This window comes from Sinocyclocheilus anshuiensis, unplaced genomic scaffold, assembly GCF_001515605.1.
Source record: "Sinocyclocheilus anshuiensis isolate Anshui unplaced genomic scaffold, SAMN03320099.WGS_v1.1 scaffold199, whole genome shotgun sequence".
Classification (NCBI taxonomy): Eukaryota; Metazoa; Chordata; class Actinopteri; order Cypriniformes; family Cyprinidae; genus Sinocyclocheilus; species Sinocyclocheilus anshuiensis.
In genome coordinates, this window is record NW_015552582.1 from 803,940 (window position 1) to 823,189 (window position 19,250).

At 35.9% G+C, this 19,250-nt stretch overlaps 1 protein-coding gene across 3 annotated transcripts in view; it reads left to right on the forward strand.

Moving 5' to 3' along the window:
* The window catches only part of palld (palladin, cytoskeletal associated protein), a 95,503-nt gene that overhangs the window by 18,828 nt on the left and 57,425 nt on the right, over positions 1-19,250 (forward strand). For all 3 annotated transcript variants that reach the window (XM_016456193.1, XM_016456195.1, XM_016456194.1), the window contains exons 3-4: positions 17,585-17,760; positions 18,594-18,660. In XM_016456193.1, coding sequence (XP_016311679.1) covers positions 17,585-17,760; positions 18,594-18,660 — 243 coding nt within the window. The remainder of the gene's footprint in view (positions 1-17,584; positions 17,761-18,593; positions 18,661-19,250) is intronic.

The window sequence follows — 19,250 nt, forward strand, 5'->3', positions numbered from 1 at the left end:
TCAATGATGTTCTGAGAGAGATGCTCAACAAATGTGTGTTTGTATATCTCGATGATATCTTAATATTTTCCCAGAGTCACGAGGACCACGTTCAACATGTCCGGCAGGTTCTATCTCATCTGCTCTCAAACAACCTCTTCGTCAAACTAGAGAAGAGTGAGTTCCACATACCAAGGTACAGAGTGCTGGCAGGCATCCAGTGGGACTAGGAGACAGCAGTACGGAAGGCCCAGATTCAGCAGCCTGACCCAGGTAATGGCCCATCGGGTCGCCTCTTTGTGCCTAACACGATCAGGTCCAAAGTACTGCAGTGGAGTCAAGCCGCACCGTCATCTGGGCATCCAGGGGTCCTGAGAACCCTGAGGCGGATCCAGTCTAAGTTTTGGTGGCCCAATAAGGGAACTGATGTCCGGAGGATGGTTGCTGCATGTTCCACTTGCGCCCGGAATAAGGAACCTAGAGCCCTCCCTCAAGGTAGACTACATCCCCTCCCTATCCCGAGACGACCCTGGTCCCACATATCCATGGATTTTGTTAGTGGCCTCCCCAGTTCTCAAGGTAACACAGTGATTCTTGTTGTAGTCGACAGATTTTCTAAGGCATGTCATCTCATTCCCACCCTTAAGATTCCTACAGCAGGCCAGACAGCAGAATTTCTCATGCAACATGTCTTTAGGATTCATGGGTTTCCCCAGGATATGGTGTCTGATAGGGGTTCCCAGTTTACCTCGGACCCCATTGACTTTCATCAAAAACAGTTCTTCAGAACATCTATTGTTGTTCACAGAAAGAAAGTTATATAGGTTTGGAACGACGTCAGGGTAAATGAAGACAGAAAAGAGAAGATAGGAAAGATAGGGAAGAGTGCTATGACTGGCCATACATTTACTCTTGACATTTTAAAGAAGCCACTTGTATCTCACAGTGTGACTATCTTGCAATATGTCTTTATATCTCGCAGTGTGACTTTATATCTCGCAGTGTGACCTTATATATTGCAGTGACTTTATATCTCGCAGACAGTGTGACTTCGAATCTTGCAGTGTGACCATACTGCAGTGTGACTTTATATTCTGCAGTGACTTTAAATATCGCAGTGAGTTTATATTATACAGTGAGATTATATCTCATAGTGTGACATATCTTGCAGTGTGACCTTATATATTGCAGTGACTTTATGTATTGCAATGCCTTAATAAATCGCAGTGTGATTTTATATCTCTCAGAGTGACCTTACATCTTGCAGTGTGACATTATACTTCTCATTCTGACTTTATATTATGTAGTGTGACTCTGTCTTGCAGTGTGACATATCTTGCAGTGTAGCTCTCAGTATGACTTTATATCTTGCAGTGTGACTTTGAATCTTGCGGTGTGACTATATCTCACAGTGTGACTTTATATCTTGCAGTGTGATTTATATCTCACAGTGTGGCTTTGTATCTCGCAGTGTGACTGTATATACGGCAGTGACTTTATATATTGCAGTGTGAGTTTATATCTCATAGTGTGACTCATAGTGTGGCTAGTGTGACCTTATATCTCGTATTGTGACCTTATATATTGCAGTGTGACTTTATTTCTCACAGAGTGAACTTATATCATGCAGTGTGACATTATACTTCTCATTCTGACTTTATATTACATAGTGTGACTATCTTAAAGTGTGACATAATATCTTGCAGTGTGACTTTATATCTCACTGTGTGGTGTTATATATCTTAGTTTGACATTATATCTCTCAGTGTGACTTTAGATCTTGTAGTGTGACTTTATATTTTGCAGTGTAGCTCACTGTGTGACTTTTATATCTTGCAGTGTGACTTTATATCTTGCAGTGTGACTTTATATTTTGCAGTGTAGCTCACTGTGTGACTTTTATATCTTGCAGTGTGACTTTATATCTTGCAGTGTGACTTTATATTTTGCAGTGTAGCTCACTGTGTGACTTTTATATCTTGCAGTGTGACTTTATATCTTGCAGTGTGACTTTATATTTTGCAGTGTAGCTCACTGTGTGACTTTTATATTTTGCAGTGTGACTTTATAGCTCACATGTACAAATAAACAAAGCTGTGCGAATCATTCATAGTGAATAACTTCCGGAGCCTGAAAAAGACTCAAACCTATGTTACATATTTGTGAACACGATGTAAAAGCACACATTTGGCTATTGTTAGAGAATGTTCTGGAAAGCTCTGAACTATTTAACAGATACAGTTCAACAGATGTCCAGAAGCCAAATGAGTCAAAACAAAGCCAGAAAAGGCTTCCTGCATGAGAGATGACATCAGTTGTGTCTCTGTCCTTGAATGGGTCTGTTTAACAGCCGTTAGAAGACCTCCAACAGATTTGGACCTGTATAATTTGTGCATTGACTGTGTACTGTAAAATGGAGAGCATGTCAACTTTGTAGCTCATTCGTGCCTTTGGGTATACATTGATTTGTGATAGTTGGAAGCATTAGCTATTTCAAAAGCCAAATGAAATGAATGTGAGTTTGAGGCAGATGTCAGTGAGAGTTTGTGACAATGTCTTTGCAGTTGATCTAGTTTTATTGTTTTCTTCAGCTTTTGATTTAGTCCATAATATTTCAACTCCAAAACACACAGTACAGGATGAAGGATGACGTTTTGGTCCAACTGTGTGTGCAACACATTAATACAGGACGAGAGAATTGGGAGGGAAACTGTAAAATACACAATGTTTCTGCTATATAAACTCAAAGAGAAACACAAAGTAGACTTTTTACCAGCTCAAAATCCAGATAAACCTTTCATCCATTTCATCTGAACTTCAGTGCTGGTCTTTGAACGCAGTCTTTGTCTTTCTCAATATTGTGTATGTATTTCACCATCATTGACTTCTTTCAATAGATGATAGTTCTCATTAATCCTTGTATTTGGGTTCATTTGTCAGATTAACAATGTTAGAGTGTTTGTTAAAGCATCTTAGTGCATCCAGACAGGACTAAAATTTGTTTTACTTTGTTTTCTTTCCTTGGGGAAATATAAAGGTTGTCATGGTGATTGGAAAAGCATCTTGAGATGATACTAAAATGACCTTTGGAAAACCTCTAGAAGAAGATCATAATTTGCAATATTGTTTTATTTGTAGGTGCTGTGATTTGTTGTTCCGAATATATATATATATATTATAGATTTTTTTCGTGCTCATAAGGCATCTTCACACTATCAACTTTTTTTGTCATTTTTAGTACATCACATGGCAAATGGATAGAAACGAAACACAGTTCACTTTTGGATACACTAGATGCTGTTTCTGTGCTGTCTTCGCACTGTAAAGACAATCATTATATCATACTTTTTGTGAGTGAATGCACAGAAGATCCAGAGCTTAATGAAAGTCAACAGAGGTTTGGTTCTCTTTGTTCTTTTGGTGGCTTGGTTCACACAGAGCTTTATTGTGTTTACTTAACTGTACTTTGGGGACAAAATTGTTCCCAGAAGTTAGTTAAATCTGTCAAAACATCCCTTAGGTATGAAAGCCTGTTTTTGCCTCAGAGGAAGAGAAAATGTAATTGCGCAACATAACTTATGACTATATCTTGCAATTTTGAATTTTCTCATAACCGCAACTTTGTATCTCAGCATGACTTTTGTCTTGCAAATGTGACTTTATTGCTCATAATTGTGACGACTTCATGTTTTATTACTGCATTATGGCTGTGCCTGAAAGCTTAGTGTTTGTGCACAAAGGTACCTCCCAATACTGTTCTCGGACAAACTTCTAAGAGCAGCATAATGGTTTAATGATCGGCAACAAAAAAAAGAGAGATTGTTGGTCATAACTAAAGGGAATATTAAATTACTACAATACTTACAAACTACAACAAAACATTCATTTGCACACAAACAAGCACCCATTTTATATTTGATTTTTGAGCTCAACTGTCATGGAAATGAACACACAGGAAAGTGAGATATCATAGCCAATGAAGGATGCTGCCTTCAAAAATCATTCAGTCTATCTCAGTAGACAGGATTTGAAGCGATCATAGGAAAGTCAACTTCATGGCACAGAAACAGCCTCTAGTGTGTCCAAAAGTGAACTGTGTTTTGTTTTTATCAATTTGCCATGCGATTTACTAAAAATTACTCTAAAGTTGATTTTCAATCCTACTTCCATATGCTGCCTGCAGAGGCAGCATTTCTCAGCTTTCTATATTATGACTGAGCTTTATTTCATATTTTAAACAGCTCAAAAGTGATTATATATTTATTTATTTTTTACTCTGAGCCTAAATTGTCTTGCATACTTAGATGTCATCAAAGGTAATAATTATTCATAAATAAAGCAAAAAATGTCGTGTTTGTGTTTTCTCTATTTGTATCATTTTGTCCCGTTTCTAAAAACAGGATGGCTGTGGAACATAAGCACCTCCTTGGTCAGATAAATAATCACAGAGAGGGCACTGTTGAGGTGTGGGACACAGAATGTGTACATGCAAATCTTGCAGAAGTGTTTGTAGAGGAAAAAGTAGTCATGCAAACACACTTTTTAATGCTAGACTTCTTTCTAACTATAAAAGTGGGTGTGGATGTGTTTTTGCATCATTCTGTGTGCTGGTTTACAAATGCCTTGATGCACAGATATGAGTATTTGTCTCTTGTTTTTTGTGTGTGTGTGTGTGTGTGTGTGTGTGTTTCTGGGGGTATGTGTACTTTCTAAGCTCTATGGAACAAGCTCCATAAATACCCCACCCAAATGTTCCACCTGTTTATGGACTGAAAGACTGAGAGTTACTAACTCTCCATGAAGGTCTGCGAAATGTTACAATCTCAATATGCCACAACACGTTTAAACCTCACCTCAAATAAAGGATTAACTGTACTGTATACAACACAACTGTGTTATTGTGCAAATATTACATGCCTCTGCCGGTTCCAAAAAGTTATCAGTGATAAGATGGCCTGCTTGCTTCTGTATCTTGTCTCTCACTGTCCCAGAATGCATAGATGAAACAGGTGAGAGCCATCTGTTTGACTGAGAGACCAGGTGCTGTTAGCCGTTTTGTTTGTTTTTTTTGCTCAGTGCTATGTGGGCTCCTCTAAGTTCTAACTAACACTAAAATGTGCTATTTCTGTCCGGGTCTGATGATTATTGAAATGCTGAATATGTCCCATGCAACTAAATGACACAATAGTATAAATATTTGCAAAGTTTGTTTGTTTGTTTCGTTTTGTATATTCTTTTAAGATTCAGAAAAATCTGATACCTGAATGAATTGTTCAGCATTTGATTAATAATAATATTAATAATTAAAAAATGAAACACGACAAAATTATTGCAATACAACATTTCTAACTGAGCCTAAGCACTGTTTGCAGAGCAGTAACAATGGTTGTAACCTGTTTCATTGTGTTAATGTATCAATGAGAGAGTGTTGGTGCCTGCTGGACTGTGACCTGGACATGCTGGCATGAGCAACAGCAGAGCTGAAGCAGCTAGAAATTGTTTTTCTGTGTGAACTTAATAGAGTTCTAGAATAATACCCAGAATACTCTGGGCCTCGCGTGCATCTGACAATAAGACCAAATGTGACCCTGGACCACTAAACTAGTCATAAAGGTAAATTTTTAGAAATTGAGATTTATACACCATAAAAAAGCGGAATACATAAGCTTTCCATTGATGTATGGTTTGTTAAGATAGGACAATAATTGGTCGAGATACAACTATTTGAAAATCTGGAATCTGAGGGTGCAAAAAAAATCTAAATACTGAGAAAATCGCCTTTAAAATTGTCCAAATGAAGTTCTTAGCAATGCATATTACTAATCAAAAATTAAGTTTTGATATATTTACGGAAGGAAATTTACAAAATATCTTCATGGAACATGATCTTTACTTAATATCCTAATGGTTTTTGGCATAAAAGAAAAATCGATAATTTTGACCCATACAATGTTTTTTTGGCTATTGCTAAAAATATACCCAAGCGACTTAAGACTGGTTTTGTGGTCCAGGGTCACAAATAAGATGGCATCTTGGGGTCAGTAGGATATTTTAATGTTTTTGACAGAAGTTTCTTATGCTCACCAAGGCTGCATTTATTTGATCAAAAATACAGTAAAACAGTAATTTTGTTAAATATTATTACAATTTAAAATGTATTTAAATACATTTTAAAATTTAATTTATTCCTACATTGGCAAAGCTGAATTTTCAGCAGCCATTACTCCAGTCTTCAGTGTCACATGATCCTTCAGAAATCACTGTAATATTCTGATTTGGTGCTCAAGAAACATCTCTTATCAATGTTGAAAACAGTTGTGCTGTTTCATTCTGATTTGGTGCTCAAGAAACATCTCTTATCAATGTTGAAAACAGTTGTGCTGTTTCGATTTTTGACCAATTTTTTTTTTTCAGGATTCTTTTATGCATCAAAAGTTCAAAAGAACTGCATTTATTTGAAAATGACTTTTTTTGTAACGTTATAAATGTCTTTATTACAACTTTTGATTAATTTAATGCATCCTTGCTGAATAAAAGTATTAATTTCTTTAAAATAAACTTCTAAACTTGTAAACTACATAGATTACAAAATTATTCTGGGTGATATAAATAAAGCTAAAGATAAAGCTAAGAGGCTTTTATAAACAATAAAAGAAACATCATGACCTAAATTTGTAAGAGTCTTATGACCTACATTTTGTGAATGAGAACTCATGAGTCAATTAAATTATGGTCCAAAATTATTGACATGCAATAAATGGTAAGAGCAAACATGTCAAATATAAGCAGCAGAGAATAGCAGGAAAAGAATATATATGTCTTAGTCTATTTGAAATCAGTGGTGGCTCGTGGGTTTTAAAATAGAGGAGGCACACTAATTGTATTGGTCTGGGATCCCTGCCGATTATTATTATTATATTATTTGCTTAACCACTTTAAAATGGCTTTTTGGTTGCTTTTAGTCAGAAAATGTAAAGAAAACGACATGCATACTTAACATTAAATCGTCCTCCTCCCATTTTCACCTCAAAATTATGCTGCCTCCCCCGACGAGCCGCCACTGTTTGAAATATGCTGTTTTCATGTACACAGGAATATCCAATAGCTGTGAAGAATCAAAAGATCAGTTTTGGAATAAAGTCTTAATTTGGATTTTAATTGCAAAATTATGTGCATGTAACGCTGATCGCAGTATATGTTCTTTGTTATACTGTAGATCAGTAGCATTTAAATGTGGTCAATGAGACCAACCATACTGTCCCTTTAAGAGTTGTCCTCCATTCACCCCTAAAAGCTGTATACTCAAATTTGAGTTGTTTCTCAATTTCTAAGAAATCTTGAATCCAATTCAAGACCAATTCAAATGGCAGACCGAAGTCAAATAGTTCCTGTGACATGGGAATCTTAATTTGAGGAGATGCAGGGTGAAGTCGACATTAGAGATTGAAGCGATTTGCAAAAGAGAGAATGAATAAGAGAAAAATAATGAATGAATAGAGTGCCATTGAATCTTTATTCCCAGTTACAGCGTCTTTCTCTCTCTCCTCATGTACTCTTGTATTACAGCCTCCTGTTCCCTCCCTCTCTCTCTTTTTCTTCAGCTGGATGTGTGTTTCAGTCACAGCTCTACCCACAGTGGCAGAGAGTGTGTACATGTGTAAGTGTTTGAAGGAGCTCTCAGGCTTGTGTAGGCGTTCAAAGGGAGTGTGTGAGCATTTCGTACAGACAAAATCTACATGTTTAATTGGCATTTTTGGATATACTTTAAGCAAGTGAAGCATAGAGCTCAGGTAAGTTCAACTGAACTTTGAACTCTGAAAAGTTGCTTTACAGATATTAGTTATCCTTTACCTCCCTCTGCTTCCATCAGCTTAAAAAAAAAATCAATTCTGTCAAAAAGTTTTAATTTAATTTAATTTAATTGTATTTATTCCTTAAATTAGTACTAAGCATTTATATTTGATATTTAATTTTGACAAGTAATTGTTGAATGTTTGAAGTATTTAAGTAAACGAATGTTATAAGTCAGTTCATCTGATATTCTAAATTATTGCCTTCTGTATGGTTTTTATCTAAGACTCTTTTAGTTATTGACTGTCACATTTATCAGTGAAAATAAAGTTGATTTGTCAAGTTATCTCTAAACTAAATGTGTTAATAAATGCAATATGATGTGCTGAGCAATGCAATAAATTATTTTGTACTATATGGTCTTACTAGATCTTGATGCAGCATCAGTGCAGCCTTAAATATTGTCGTTAGAGTAAATATTTATTAATTCAGCATTACATTTTATTCACAATTTTTTGTGTTTTTTTTCTTAATTTTTGTCTCTACATTAATATTTTGTAATATAAAATATTATAAAAAACTGAATATTTAAATAAATGTATATTTATTTCATAACAATTTTTCCAACTGTAATAAATGCAACTTTTTCTGGTATATATTTCACTTCAGATGCATCTTCTGCGCCTCATTTGAGATGGCAAATACCATATGAATTATTCATACAGTTTATAATACAGTGTGAGTGTGTGTGTTTACAAGCACTTCATAATTCAGCTGCTGCAGATACATCTATCAGTATTTCTATTTGGGGCATCTTCTGTGGTCTTCTCTCCATTCCTATCTTCTTCCCTGGATTCCCTTCTTGGCCTCTGACCTTTAGCACCTGACCTGTGATGTCAATTGTAACCAGACGCAAAATGACACTCAGAGACTTCAGCAATAGTCATGAACTCGGCTTACACACATGCACACATTATATTCTTGACAATCTTGATAAGATTGTTCTGAATATAATGTGTGCATGTGTGTAAGCCGAGTTCATGACTATTGCTGAAGTCTCTGAGTGTCATTTTGCGTCTGGTTACAATTGACATCACAGGTCAGGTGCTAAAGGTCAGAGGCCAAGAAGGGAATCCAGGGAAGAAGATAGGAATGGAGAGAAGACCACAGAAGATGCCCCAAATAGAAATACTGATAGATGTATCTGATATTAGTTATCCTTTACCTCCCGCTGCTTCCATCAGCTTAAAAAAAAAATCAATTCTGTCAAAAAGTTTTAATTTAATTTAATTTAATTGTATTTATTCCTTAAATTAGTACTAAGCATTTATATTTGATATTTAATTTTGACAAGTAATTGTTGAATGTTTGAAGTATTTAAGTAAACGAATGTTATAAGTCAGTTCATCTGATATTCTAAATTATTGCCTTCTGTATGGTTTTTATCTAAGACTCTTTTAGTTATTGACTGTCACATTTATCAGTGAAAATAAAGTTGATTTGTCAAGTTATCTCTAAACTAAATGTGTTAATAAATGCAATATGATGTGCTGAGCAATGCAATAAATTATTTTGTACTATATGGTCTTACTAGATCTTGATGCAGCATCAGTGCAGCCTTAAATATTGTCGTTAGAGTAAATATTTATTAATTCAGCATTACATTTTATTCACAATTTTTTGTGTTTTTTTTCTTAATTTTTGTCTCTACATTCATATTTTGTAATATAAAATATTATAAAAAACTGAATATTTAAATAAATGTATATTTATTTCATAACAATTTTTCCAACTGTAATAAATGCAACTTTTTCTGGTATATATTTCACTTCAGATGCATCTTCTGCGCCTCATTTGAGATGGCAAATACCATATGAATTATTCATACAGTTTATAATACAGTGTGAGTGTGTGTGTTTACAAGCACTTCATAATTCAGCTGCTGCAGATACATCTATCAGTATTTCTATTTGGGGCATCTTCTGTGGTCTTCTCTCCATTCCTATCTTCTTCCCTGGATTCCCTTCTTGGCCTCTGACCTTTAGCACCTGACCTGTGATGTCAATTGTAACCAGACGCAAAATGACACTCAGAGACTTCAGCAATAGTCATGAACTCGGCTTACACACATGCACACATTATATTCTTGACAATCTTGATAAGATTGTTCTGAATGTTGCCATAGTTGTCTTTTCTTTTTAAACTTTCATTGTAATCTTTGTTCTTCCACAGCATCAGACATGCATGTGACCCCCAACCCGGCCCCACCCTCTCAGTCTCCCAAAGCTGGTCAGTGTTTAATTATGGCTCCAGACATTGTTTCCTGTGTTTCTGAGGTGTTGTCTGGACTGATGTCAGTGACATGAAGCATATTCTTTCAAAACACCTCCAACAGATTCAACAGATCTGGTTGAATTTCAGGTCTCTTGATATGCCAAGTTTAGGGGAAGCCAAATCGGATTATTTCAGGCCTTCATGCATGAAAAGATAGCAAGTGAAAAAACAGAAAGAGGAAAAAGAAAAGTGGATTTATCCAGAACCATTCGATAGATGAAATGCATATGGGGCATATTATACAGAAAGAGATCAATAGAATTTATATACAGGTGCATCTCAATAAATTAGAATGTCGTGGAAAAGTTCATTTATTTCAGTAATTCAACTCAAATTGTGAAACTCGTGTATTAAATAAATTCAATGCACACAGACTGAAGTAGTTTAAGTCTTTGGTTCTTTTAATTGTGATGATTTTGGCTCACATTTAACAAAAACCCACCAATTCACTATCTCAGCAAATTAGAATATGGTGACATGCCAATCAGCTAATCAACTCAAAACACCTGCAAAGGTTTCCTGAGCCTTCAAAATGGTCTCTCAGTTTGGTTCACTAGGCTACACAATCATGGGGAAGACTGCTGATCTGACAGTTGTCCAGAAGACAATCATTGACACCCTTCACAAGGAGGGTAAGCCACAAACATTCATTGCCACATTCTAATTTATTGAGATGCACCTGTAAATGCCTTTTTGCCGCCTCTGTAGATCCCTTCTGCTCTGTGAATGAGGCTATAAAGATATTTTTATAGAGCAATCCAGTGTTCCTTTTTCAAAAACAGAATAAATACATATTTTATTTATATTTTATATTTTTATCCATCATTTCATGTTTCTATAGTCATAATTTCATATTTAAAACATCATAAACTTTATGACATGATTTCTGTAATTGTAATTTCTGTATAAATGTCTTTATGTCACTATACTTCTGCACTGTCTATGCTGCTATAAATGTATTTTTGCAGTGGAAAACAAATGTTTCTTGTCAGAAAGCTCCTACATTTCAGAATTAGTCCAGTACTGGTTTCCTTGAAAGCCTCAGTAGTGTTTAGCGCTGACCATCAAACTCTCTCATGGTCTGTACTCACATGGTTTACTTGTTTGACTCCTGCCAGAAGATCAATATGCCCTGGTTTTGGAGGTGGCTTATAATTATCCAGGGAAGCAGTGAGTGGCGTTTTCTTATTTCTATCCAGTCCCTTGTGTTTCTCAATGCCTGTGATCACTTCCAGTATAGTGCACACAAGGAAAATTTCCATTTCCATTTATCTGATTTTTGTTGCATGCATGATCGTGAAAATGTGAGAATGGAGACAGCCTTTACAGTGCAAGAGATGCGATTTCCTGTTACTTGGCAGGACAGTAAGTTTAACTTAGAAGTGTGCGTCTTTTGCATGTGAGAATGAGGGAGTGAATGAAGGCACTATCCACACACACATACTCTGTGACTTGTTGTTATTTGCTGTTGTAGATGGAAAATTTAAATAGGGTATGCTGTTTAACACTGGCCACATCATGGCCAAACCACAAAAAGAGGCAGAGAAAGAGTTTGTACCAGTCCCTCTCTTCCTCTCTCACAGACACACACAGTGTTTGGCTGTGATGGACACTGATGAATTGGTTTATATGGTTCAGTAATTACACATAATGATTGTTCATTAGGTTTGTGGATATGACCGATGTGTTACCGTGGCAACACTAGCGAAATCTATTCCCAATACTTCCACCACCCATAATGTTTTGTGAATTGAATATGTATATAATTGTGGATGCTTGATGAGACAAATGTATATAAATAAATGAATAAACTTATACTGAACTCAATAATGATAATAGATAGATAGATAGATAGATAGATAGATAGATAGATAGATAGATTTAATTAATATATTCATTTACATACATATATATACATTATTATTAGATTAATATACTATGAACAGTTTCGGTCCATTTCCTCTTTGGTTGATATAGGCTCTTCTAGTTATTGAAACAAACAGGATTTCTCACTTGCACCCACATACCAAAATGGCAAACTCCACCACTGCCTGTAAGCCTTTAAACCCAATCCACCCATCTAATTAGTGTAAAGCGTGCAGTAGAACTTCAGTGGAAAACTATCCCTAAACAGGGATGTCTTGTGTAACACGCTCTGGTGTTTATGGCAAACACATTGTTTGTTTAGTTCCATTACCGTGACAAGCTGCGTTTTAGCAGTAGATAGTTTTTCTGAAACGGTTCCTCAGTTATTTAATGGTATATTGTGATAGCCTGTTTCGTAACAGATGATGACATCAGAACTAAGCTGGTCTAACTGCTTCAGTGGGTCTTTTCACCTTCTGAGACACGTGTTTGAATTCAAAAACAGCTAGATGCAGTACACCAAGGTCTCGAGACACGGCATCCTAAACGTAGCACGAGATGCTGAAAAGACAGTCAGCTGTTCTCCATTAAAAAGGTTAAATAAATATGGCACATTTGTCATTCCTTTTGCTCTTTCCATGGGACAATGGGGAGAATTCCCTGTAGGGCACTGAGGCTGACTGCTCATGAGCTGGTTCTCCAGTCTGTTTGTGAGTTGTGGTCGGAGATGTAGACAGACACAATGAAGTAGTCATGAAGCAATGCAGAAACATTCAACATTTCAGAACATATTTGGGTGACAAGAGTCCATAAGAGATGGAATTGGGTGATTTTTAGGCAGGTTTAGCATCCATGCACAAGGCACTAAAGTCAGTCTTTGTCTTAAAGTCTAGATTTGTTTCAGCACATTGTAAAAAAAAAAAAAAAAAAGGATTATTTTACTATGTAAATGTTAAAATGTTGAGTTGTTGTGACTGCATATTCTTCTTAAGCATAAGGCTATATATTTTATACTTTATATTTAGAACTATATTTATGAATTCTTATTATTTAAATGCTTATATTATTTCAAATTTCATATTTTGAATCAACTCGTGTTTTTATAGACATAATTTTCATAACAAAGATTTCATTTTCGTTTAGTTTTGAATTATTCAATATTATGTACTTCATTTCAACTAAATCTAAAATGGCTAAATAGTTGAGTAATGCAACCATAATAATTATTCTATCCCAGTGCATTCTGGAAAAAAGGCGAATGGGACTGAACCCCAAAATATTTTTATCAGTGTAGGCCAATGCATCTTGTTTCAAAAGCTGCATAGAGATACATTAGTTGCCAGTTTGCAGTTTAGTGAACACACATGTACAGTATATTGTATGTATAGTGACATGTTTGGTCCTGATGGCAATATGTGCTGTGGGTGTGAGTCGTAAGGCAGTTCATCAAAAGTGTTTCACAGCCAGCCGCGGTTCTTGAAATATGCTTACAAAGTGGTAACTCGAGAAAAGAGAGGAGAGAATTAATAACGAAGACAAATGAGGGAATAGCTGTAGATTGAGTGAAGAAGGGGTGAAGACAACAGATGCCCTTAATGCCAGATCTGGGCTTAATTTTGCTGTAGTTGCGGTAAAGCACACAAACGCTTTTGCCTTCCCACAGGATCTGAAACAGATGGACATGATGCTTTAGTCGAGCAATTAGAAGCTTCTCCATCTGAATGTGATCAAGCAGACTCAAGCTAATCCACATTTCAATCTGCTTCCTGACCTCAGTGACAGTGATGTCTCAAATGCAGAACATCTTAGAATGAAAGTAGACTGATTTCACCACATAACAAACACAACATGTCTGCCTGTCTCTGTGATTTATGTGAAACATTCCAGCTGCTGGACATACATGACCTGAGCCTCTGTTCACTCTCGTGTCCTGTCATGAGCTTCCCTCTTAAAACATGGGACGCACTCATTTCTATTAACCTTTATTCATTCAGCAACTTTCATTTAAGTTAGCAACTTACGAAAAAACACAAGCAATTTACCTTAAAATAATATGTATGAAAAAATCACTGTTGCCAGTAAAATAGAAATTCACCTTTACTGTCCTTGTATCTTGATTATAATTATTATAAAGTTTACTGAAAACTATAGCCATTAGACATACTTTCTAGACAATATGTAATCCCCAGCCTTAGACTGTTCTTGTGCCATCAATTTTCTAAAACTTTAATTAGTTTTATTAAGTGTTTTGTGTTTTTGGAATTTGATCTAAACCACCAATAATCCTTAAGGGGAAAAAAAACCCTCGCAGAACCAAAAAGCTAGTTTGATGCTGTGGTGAATCAGACACACCTGTCCTGGCACCATAAAATCAGCCATAACTCTCCCTCTCTAGATAAATGAGTGTTTTAGGCTTGCATGAGCTTGTATAGAGGTGGAGAGACAGAAAGAAATTAATATATATAGAGAACTGAACACTACACACTTGATGTGTTTCATCTGATGCCATTAAATTGACCGTTAACCATCGGTTTTGAACATGTGAACATGGTTAATAACATTTGAATCCATGAATATGATATAATGTGTTGACATACTCGCTTGAGCAGCTTGTCTGTTCTTTCGGTGTGTACTGACGAGTCAAAGAGGATGAGTGATAGATTAGGTGCTGTTGTCCGAGCCATGAACAGCAGAAGGGTGTGAAATGGAATGTCTTGGAATCTTTCCAGGATTCACAAAGGTGTTCTAAAGTGACTCTAACAGTTTCAAACATTTACCAAAACACACAGAAGAGACATTTCAGTTGTAATGTTACAGAGATCCTTCACTTTTATAGCCTTGGAGAAAGAATCAATGTTTAGGGATCTGATTTCAAATGCAGAGACAAAAAAAGCAGATCTGAAGCAGATAGAAATTTAAAGGAATGGTTCACACAAAAATGAATATCCTGGTACAATTTACTCACCCTCACGTTATTCCCATAGGACTGTGTTTAATCTTTGAAACACAAAACACATCCTGAGAGGTTTCTGTCCCTCCATTGAAAGACCAGTTACCAAAACAGTCTGGACTTTAAAAGATCCAGCTATAAAGGTGCTATAAAATTAACCAATATGAATTAAGAAGATTATAAGTTTTCTGAAGATATATGATCACTTTATATGATGATGTATTTGCCATACAGTATATGATGAGCTGTATGTATGTCAATCATTGTTTAGATGTTAAAAAAAGGCCTAAATTAAATCTGGTCATCATATAAAGCGACCGTATCTCTTCACAAGAAGATTATATATGGATTAATTTTACGGTGCCTTTATAACCTCTTTGGATTTTTAAGTTGTGGTTACCTGAACCCTTTCAATTATCATTAAAATATCTTTATTTGTGAGCTTCTCCACCCTTCCTCCAGACTCTAGGACCTTGATTTCCAAATGAAATACAAAAGTCTTTGGAACAACATGAGGGTGAGGGTGAATTTAGATTTTTGGGTGAACTATCCCTTTAATGGACAAAGGAACTCAATTTGGTAATGAGAATGAAGCAGAAAATGGATAAAGCTTTCGACTGCCGGGATGGAATGAAACGGACACAGCAGGCTCCGGAATGTTGGGATTCTTTATAGAAGTCTTAATGATGTCCCAGAGTATTTTAAGATCCGGAGACGAGCTGAATGAACAGCTGTGCGCCTAAACCAGAACTCATTCCAGACGACTTCAGACACATTTTAAATTGTGTGTGTGCGTGACTGTGCAGGTATATGAATGGATGAATGTGGTCTGGGACACTTGGAGTACAAAGAAAACTTGAATGAATCGCACAATATGATGTATTATTGGGGAGGCGTTAGAGTCGCTGTGACCCAGACTGTGTGTTTATGTGTGTGTGTCTGTGCTTCCCGTAACAAACACCCACAGGTGCTTGAGACAGGTATAGTAGTTTTCATATTCATGCCTCGGGGGGATTAGAACACTGACTGACATCTCAAGTAACTGATTTATAGAAATTGCATTTGGTGTGTGGTGAGTAAAGATCTTTCTCTGCAGACTTTATGATTCCCAGACCTGTGTGTCACAATGAAGTGTGGTGTCCCCACTTTAGGTGTGTGTGTGTTTGATGTGTCATGCACACACATCAATCTAAACATTCCTCCCTTTCTGAGAATCGCTTAATGTCATGACTAAGCAACAAAACCTGTCAGAGACACACTGATTTACTTTTCTGTGTTCAACTAGTTTAGAGATTCTGCTCAATGTTTTACATTAATTGTCAGGACGTTGCTTGGTCAAGACTATTTATTTTGAAAAGCACAGATTAGATGTTCAAAATGGAAATAGTAATATTTTTTATTTTATATTTGATTATTTTTAACATTACAATACCCTACCATATTTATAGAAACCTGATTCTGCCACAGAATAAAAATATATAAGGTCATTGAGACTTTTTATTTCACAATTCTGACTTTTTTCTCAATTCTGAGAAAAAAAGTCAGAATTGTGAGATATATTTTAGTTATAAATATATAGTTTAAATTTCACAAATCTGAGTTTATATCTCGTAATTCTGACTTCTTTTCACAGAACTGCAGGTTTAAACCTTGCAACTTTGACTTTTTTCTCAGAATTCTGCATACTTCATCTTAAAGTCACACACACAAGTTTGACTGCCAGCACAGTATTACGCTTTGATGAAACTCTTTTTGATGAAAGAGTGAATGGTTTTAACAGCAATGCAATGTTGATGAACTGGGAAATATCACTCTAATGAGGGAAATCTGCTCTCAGTTTCTTGAGAGTTGACTCATCCTTAGATGAGAGTTTTGGTGGGGATTAGTAATACCAGTTTGAAACCCACACAAAGAGACTGTAAGAGAAAATTGATTGCAGCCAACTAAGCGACCAGTGGTTTTACAGTAAACATGACCTCAGTCCTTCATTTACATTTATTTTGCCTCTTTCTCACGGTCAGTACTGCTACAGATTTGAGAGTTTTTGTGATTAATAGGTTAGTAGTTTCCCCTTGCATTAATCATATTATTTGTGAGATAAATCAATGCATATTTGTTTGTTTTGATTAAATCTAATTTAATTGAACAATATTTGTGACCCTGGACCACAAAACCAGTCTTAAGTCGCTTGCGTATATTTTTAGCAATAGCCAAAAAAAACATTGTATGGGTCAAAATTATCGATTTTTCTTTTATGCCAAAAATCATTAGGATATTAAATAAAGATCATGTTCCATGAAGATATTTTGTAAATTTCCTACTGTAAATGTATCAAAACTTAATTTTTGATTAGTAATATGCATTGCTAAGAACTTCATTTAGACAACTTTAAAGGCGATTTTCTCAGTATTTAGATTTTTTTCACACACTCAGATTCCAGATTTTCAAATAGTTGTATATCTTATACATTTTGTCCTATCCTAACAAACCATACATCAATAGAAAGCTTATTTATTCAACTTTCAGATGATGTATAAATCTATGTTAAAATCGATATCTTATGACTGGTTTTGTGGTCCAGGGTCACATTTTAGCTAACAATATTTTAATATAATTGGGCACTCCCTTTGATTGACATGCCGTCCTCTCTGTTCCATTGGACAGGTGGTTTTGTGAGGGGCGGGAGCTGCACCACTGCCCTGATATCCAGATCTGTCGTAATGGTGACTTGCACACTCTGGTGATAACTGAAGCATTTGAAGACGACACCGGCAGGTACACCTGCGTAGCTTCCAACGCACTGGGAGCAGACAACACCTTTGCAGAGGTCTACATTGAAGGTGAGGTCATAGTTAAATCATTTTTTGATCAGTATATATATATATTTTTTTCAAAGTAATAAAATATTATCATCCTTTATACAAGATAAATGATTACACAAGAAAGTATTTTCTTTCTGTTTTATGTTTTAAGCATAAGTCTAATAAAATCTAGTAGCAAATGGATAAATGTTTAGAAATAGAAAAATATTGTGTATTATAATTTGTATAAATATGAAAAAATGTATATTTAGCAATGCTTTGCAAACAATTCAAATCAAACATAATTACTACCACAAAATAATTACATTATACTAATTAGATGATGTTTAATAGTATTAAGGCACAGTCACATTAATGAAATTTCAGCTAAATTTAGTGGACACTCTGTAAAGTTGCTTTATCCTCAAACTATGAGGTGAAGGATCCGTGCATGTTCTTCCTCACGTGACCTTTAACCCTTTGACCTCAGCTGACAGCTTAACCGGCCCTGACTATGTATTATCTAATAGCCCCTAATTTAGTGCCATAAAAGTTTCTGTTACCTAACCTGAAGCACGTGGCAGGTTGTTTGGGTATGAAGTGACCTTAAATAATAGCCAAGGCCTTTCACCTTTACATAAAACTCCTGATGGATTCCTATTAAAAATGACTGGATTTCATCCATGCAGTTTTGCTGAGCAAAGGTAAATGTGACTGCACATAAAAAACGTTATAGTTATCATTATAGTTATCTCCCTTGGAGTGACCGAGCCTTTAAACAGTAAAAGGAAGGCAACCTGCAGCCTAAAATATTTTAACCAGGAGTTAATGGTTTTCTCTTCCATTTTCTCATTATGTTTCTATCTGTAAAGGCACTTCTTCCTCAGACTCAGAAGGTGAAGGATCCGTGTCGAAGTCTAGGTCTGGAGCCATGCCACAGTATGTGTGTTTCAGCATGTTCTACCTCGCAGGACCTTTAATTAACCCTTTGACCTCAGCTTAACTGGCCCTGACTATGTATTATCTAATAGCCCATAATTTACCCTCTGCCATGAAAGTTTGTATTACTCCTCCTGAAGAACATGGCAGGTTGTTTGGGTATGAAGTGACCTTAAAGAATAGCCAAAGCTGTTAGACTGCTTGTCTTTGATGGCCAATGATCAATCAAGAATTTAGTTATTGTGTTGTCTAATCTTCTTACTTTGTGTGATCGCTTGAACTCTCTTCAGTCACCTCTGATTTCTTCAGTCATCCGCTTATTTCTCTTCCTGTCATCTCTTGCCTTTACTGGACTATCAGTCTTTCTTTACTGTTTATACAAATTATTAAGCGTTTGGCTCTGGTGCCCAGTGATCATCATCGCACCCATTTGGGATTAGCTTTCACTGGCTCCAAAGTCATTTATAAGGTGCAAACTGCATAGTGAAAATTCAGACAGTGTGGAGTGGATATTACTTCACTCTGTGTGTGTGTGTGTGTGTGTGTGTGTGTGTGTGTGTGTCTGTGTGTGTGTCTGTGTGTGTGTGTGT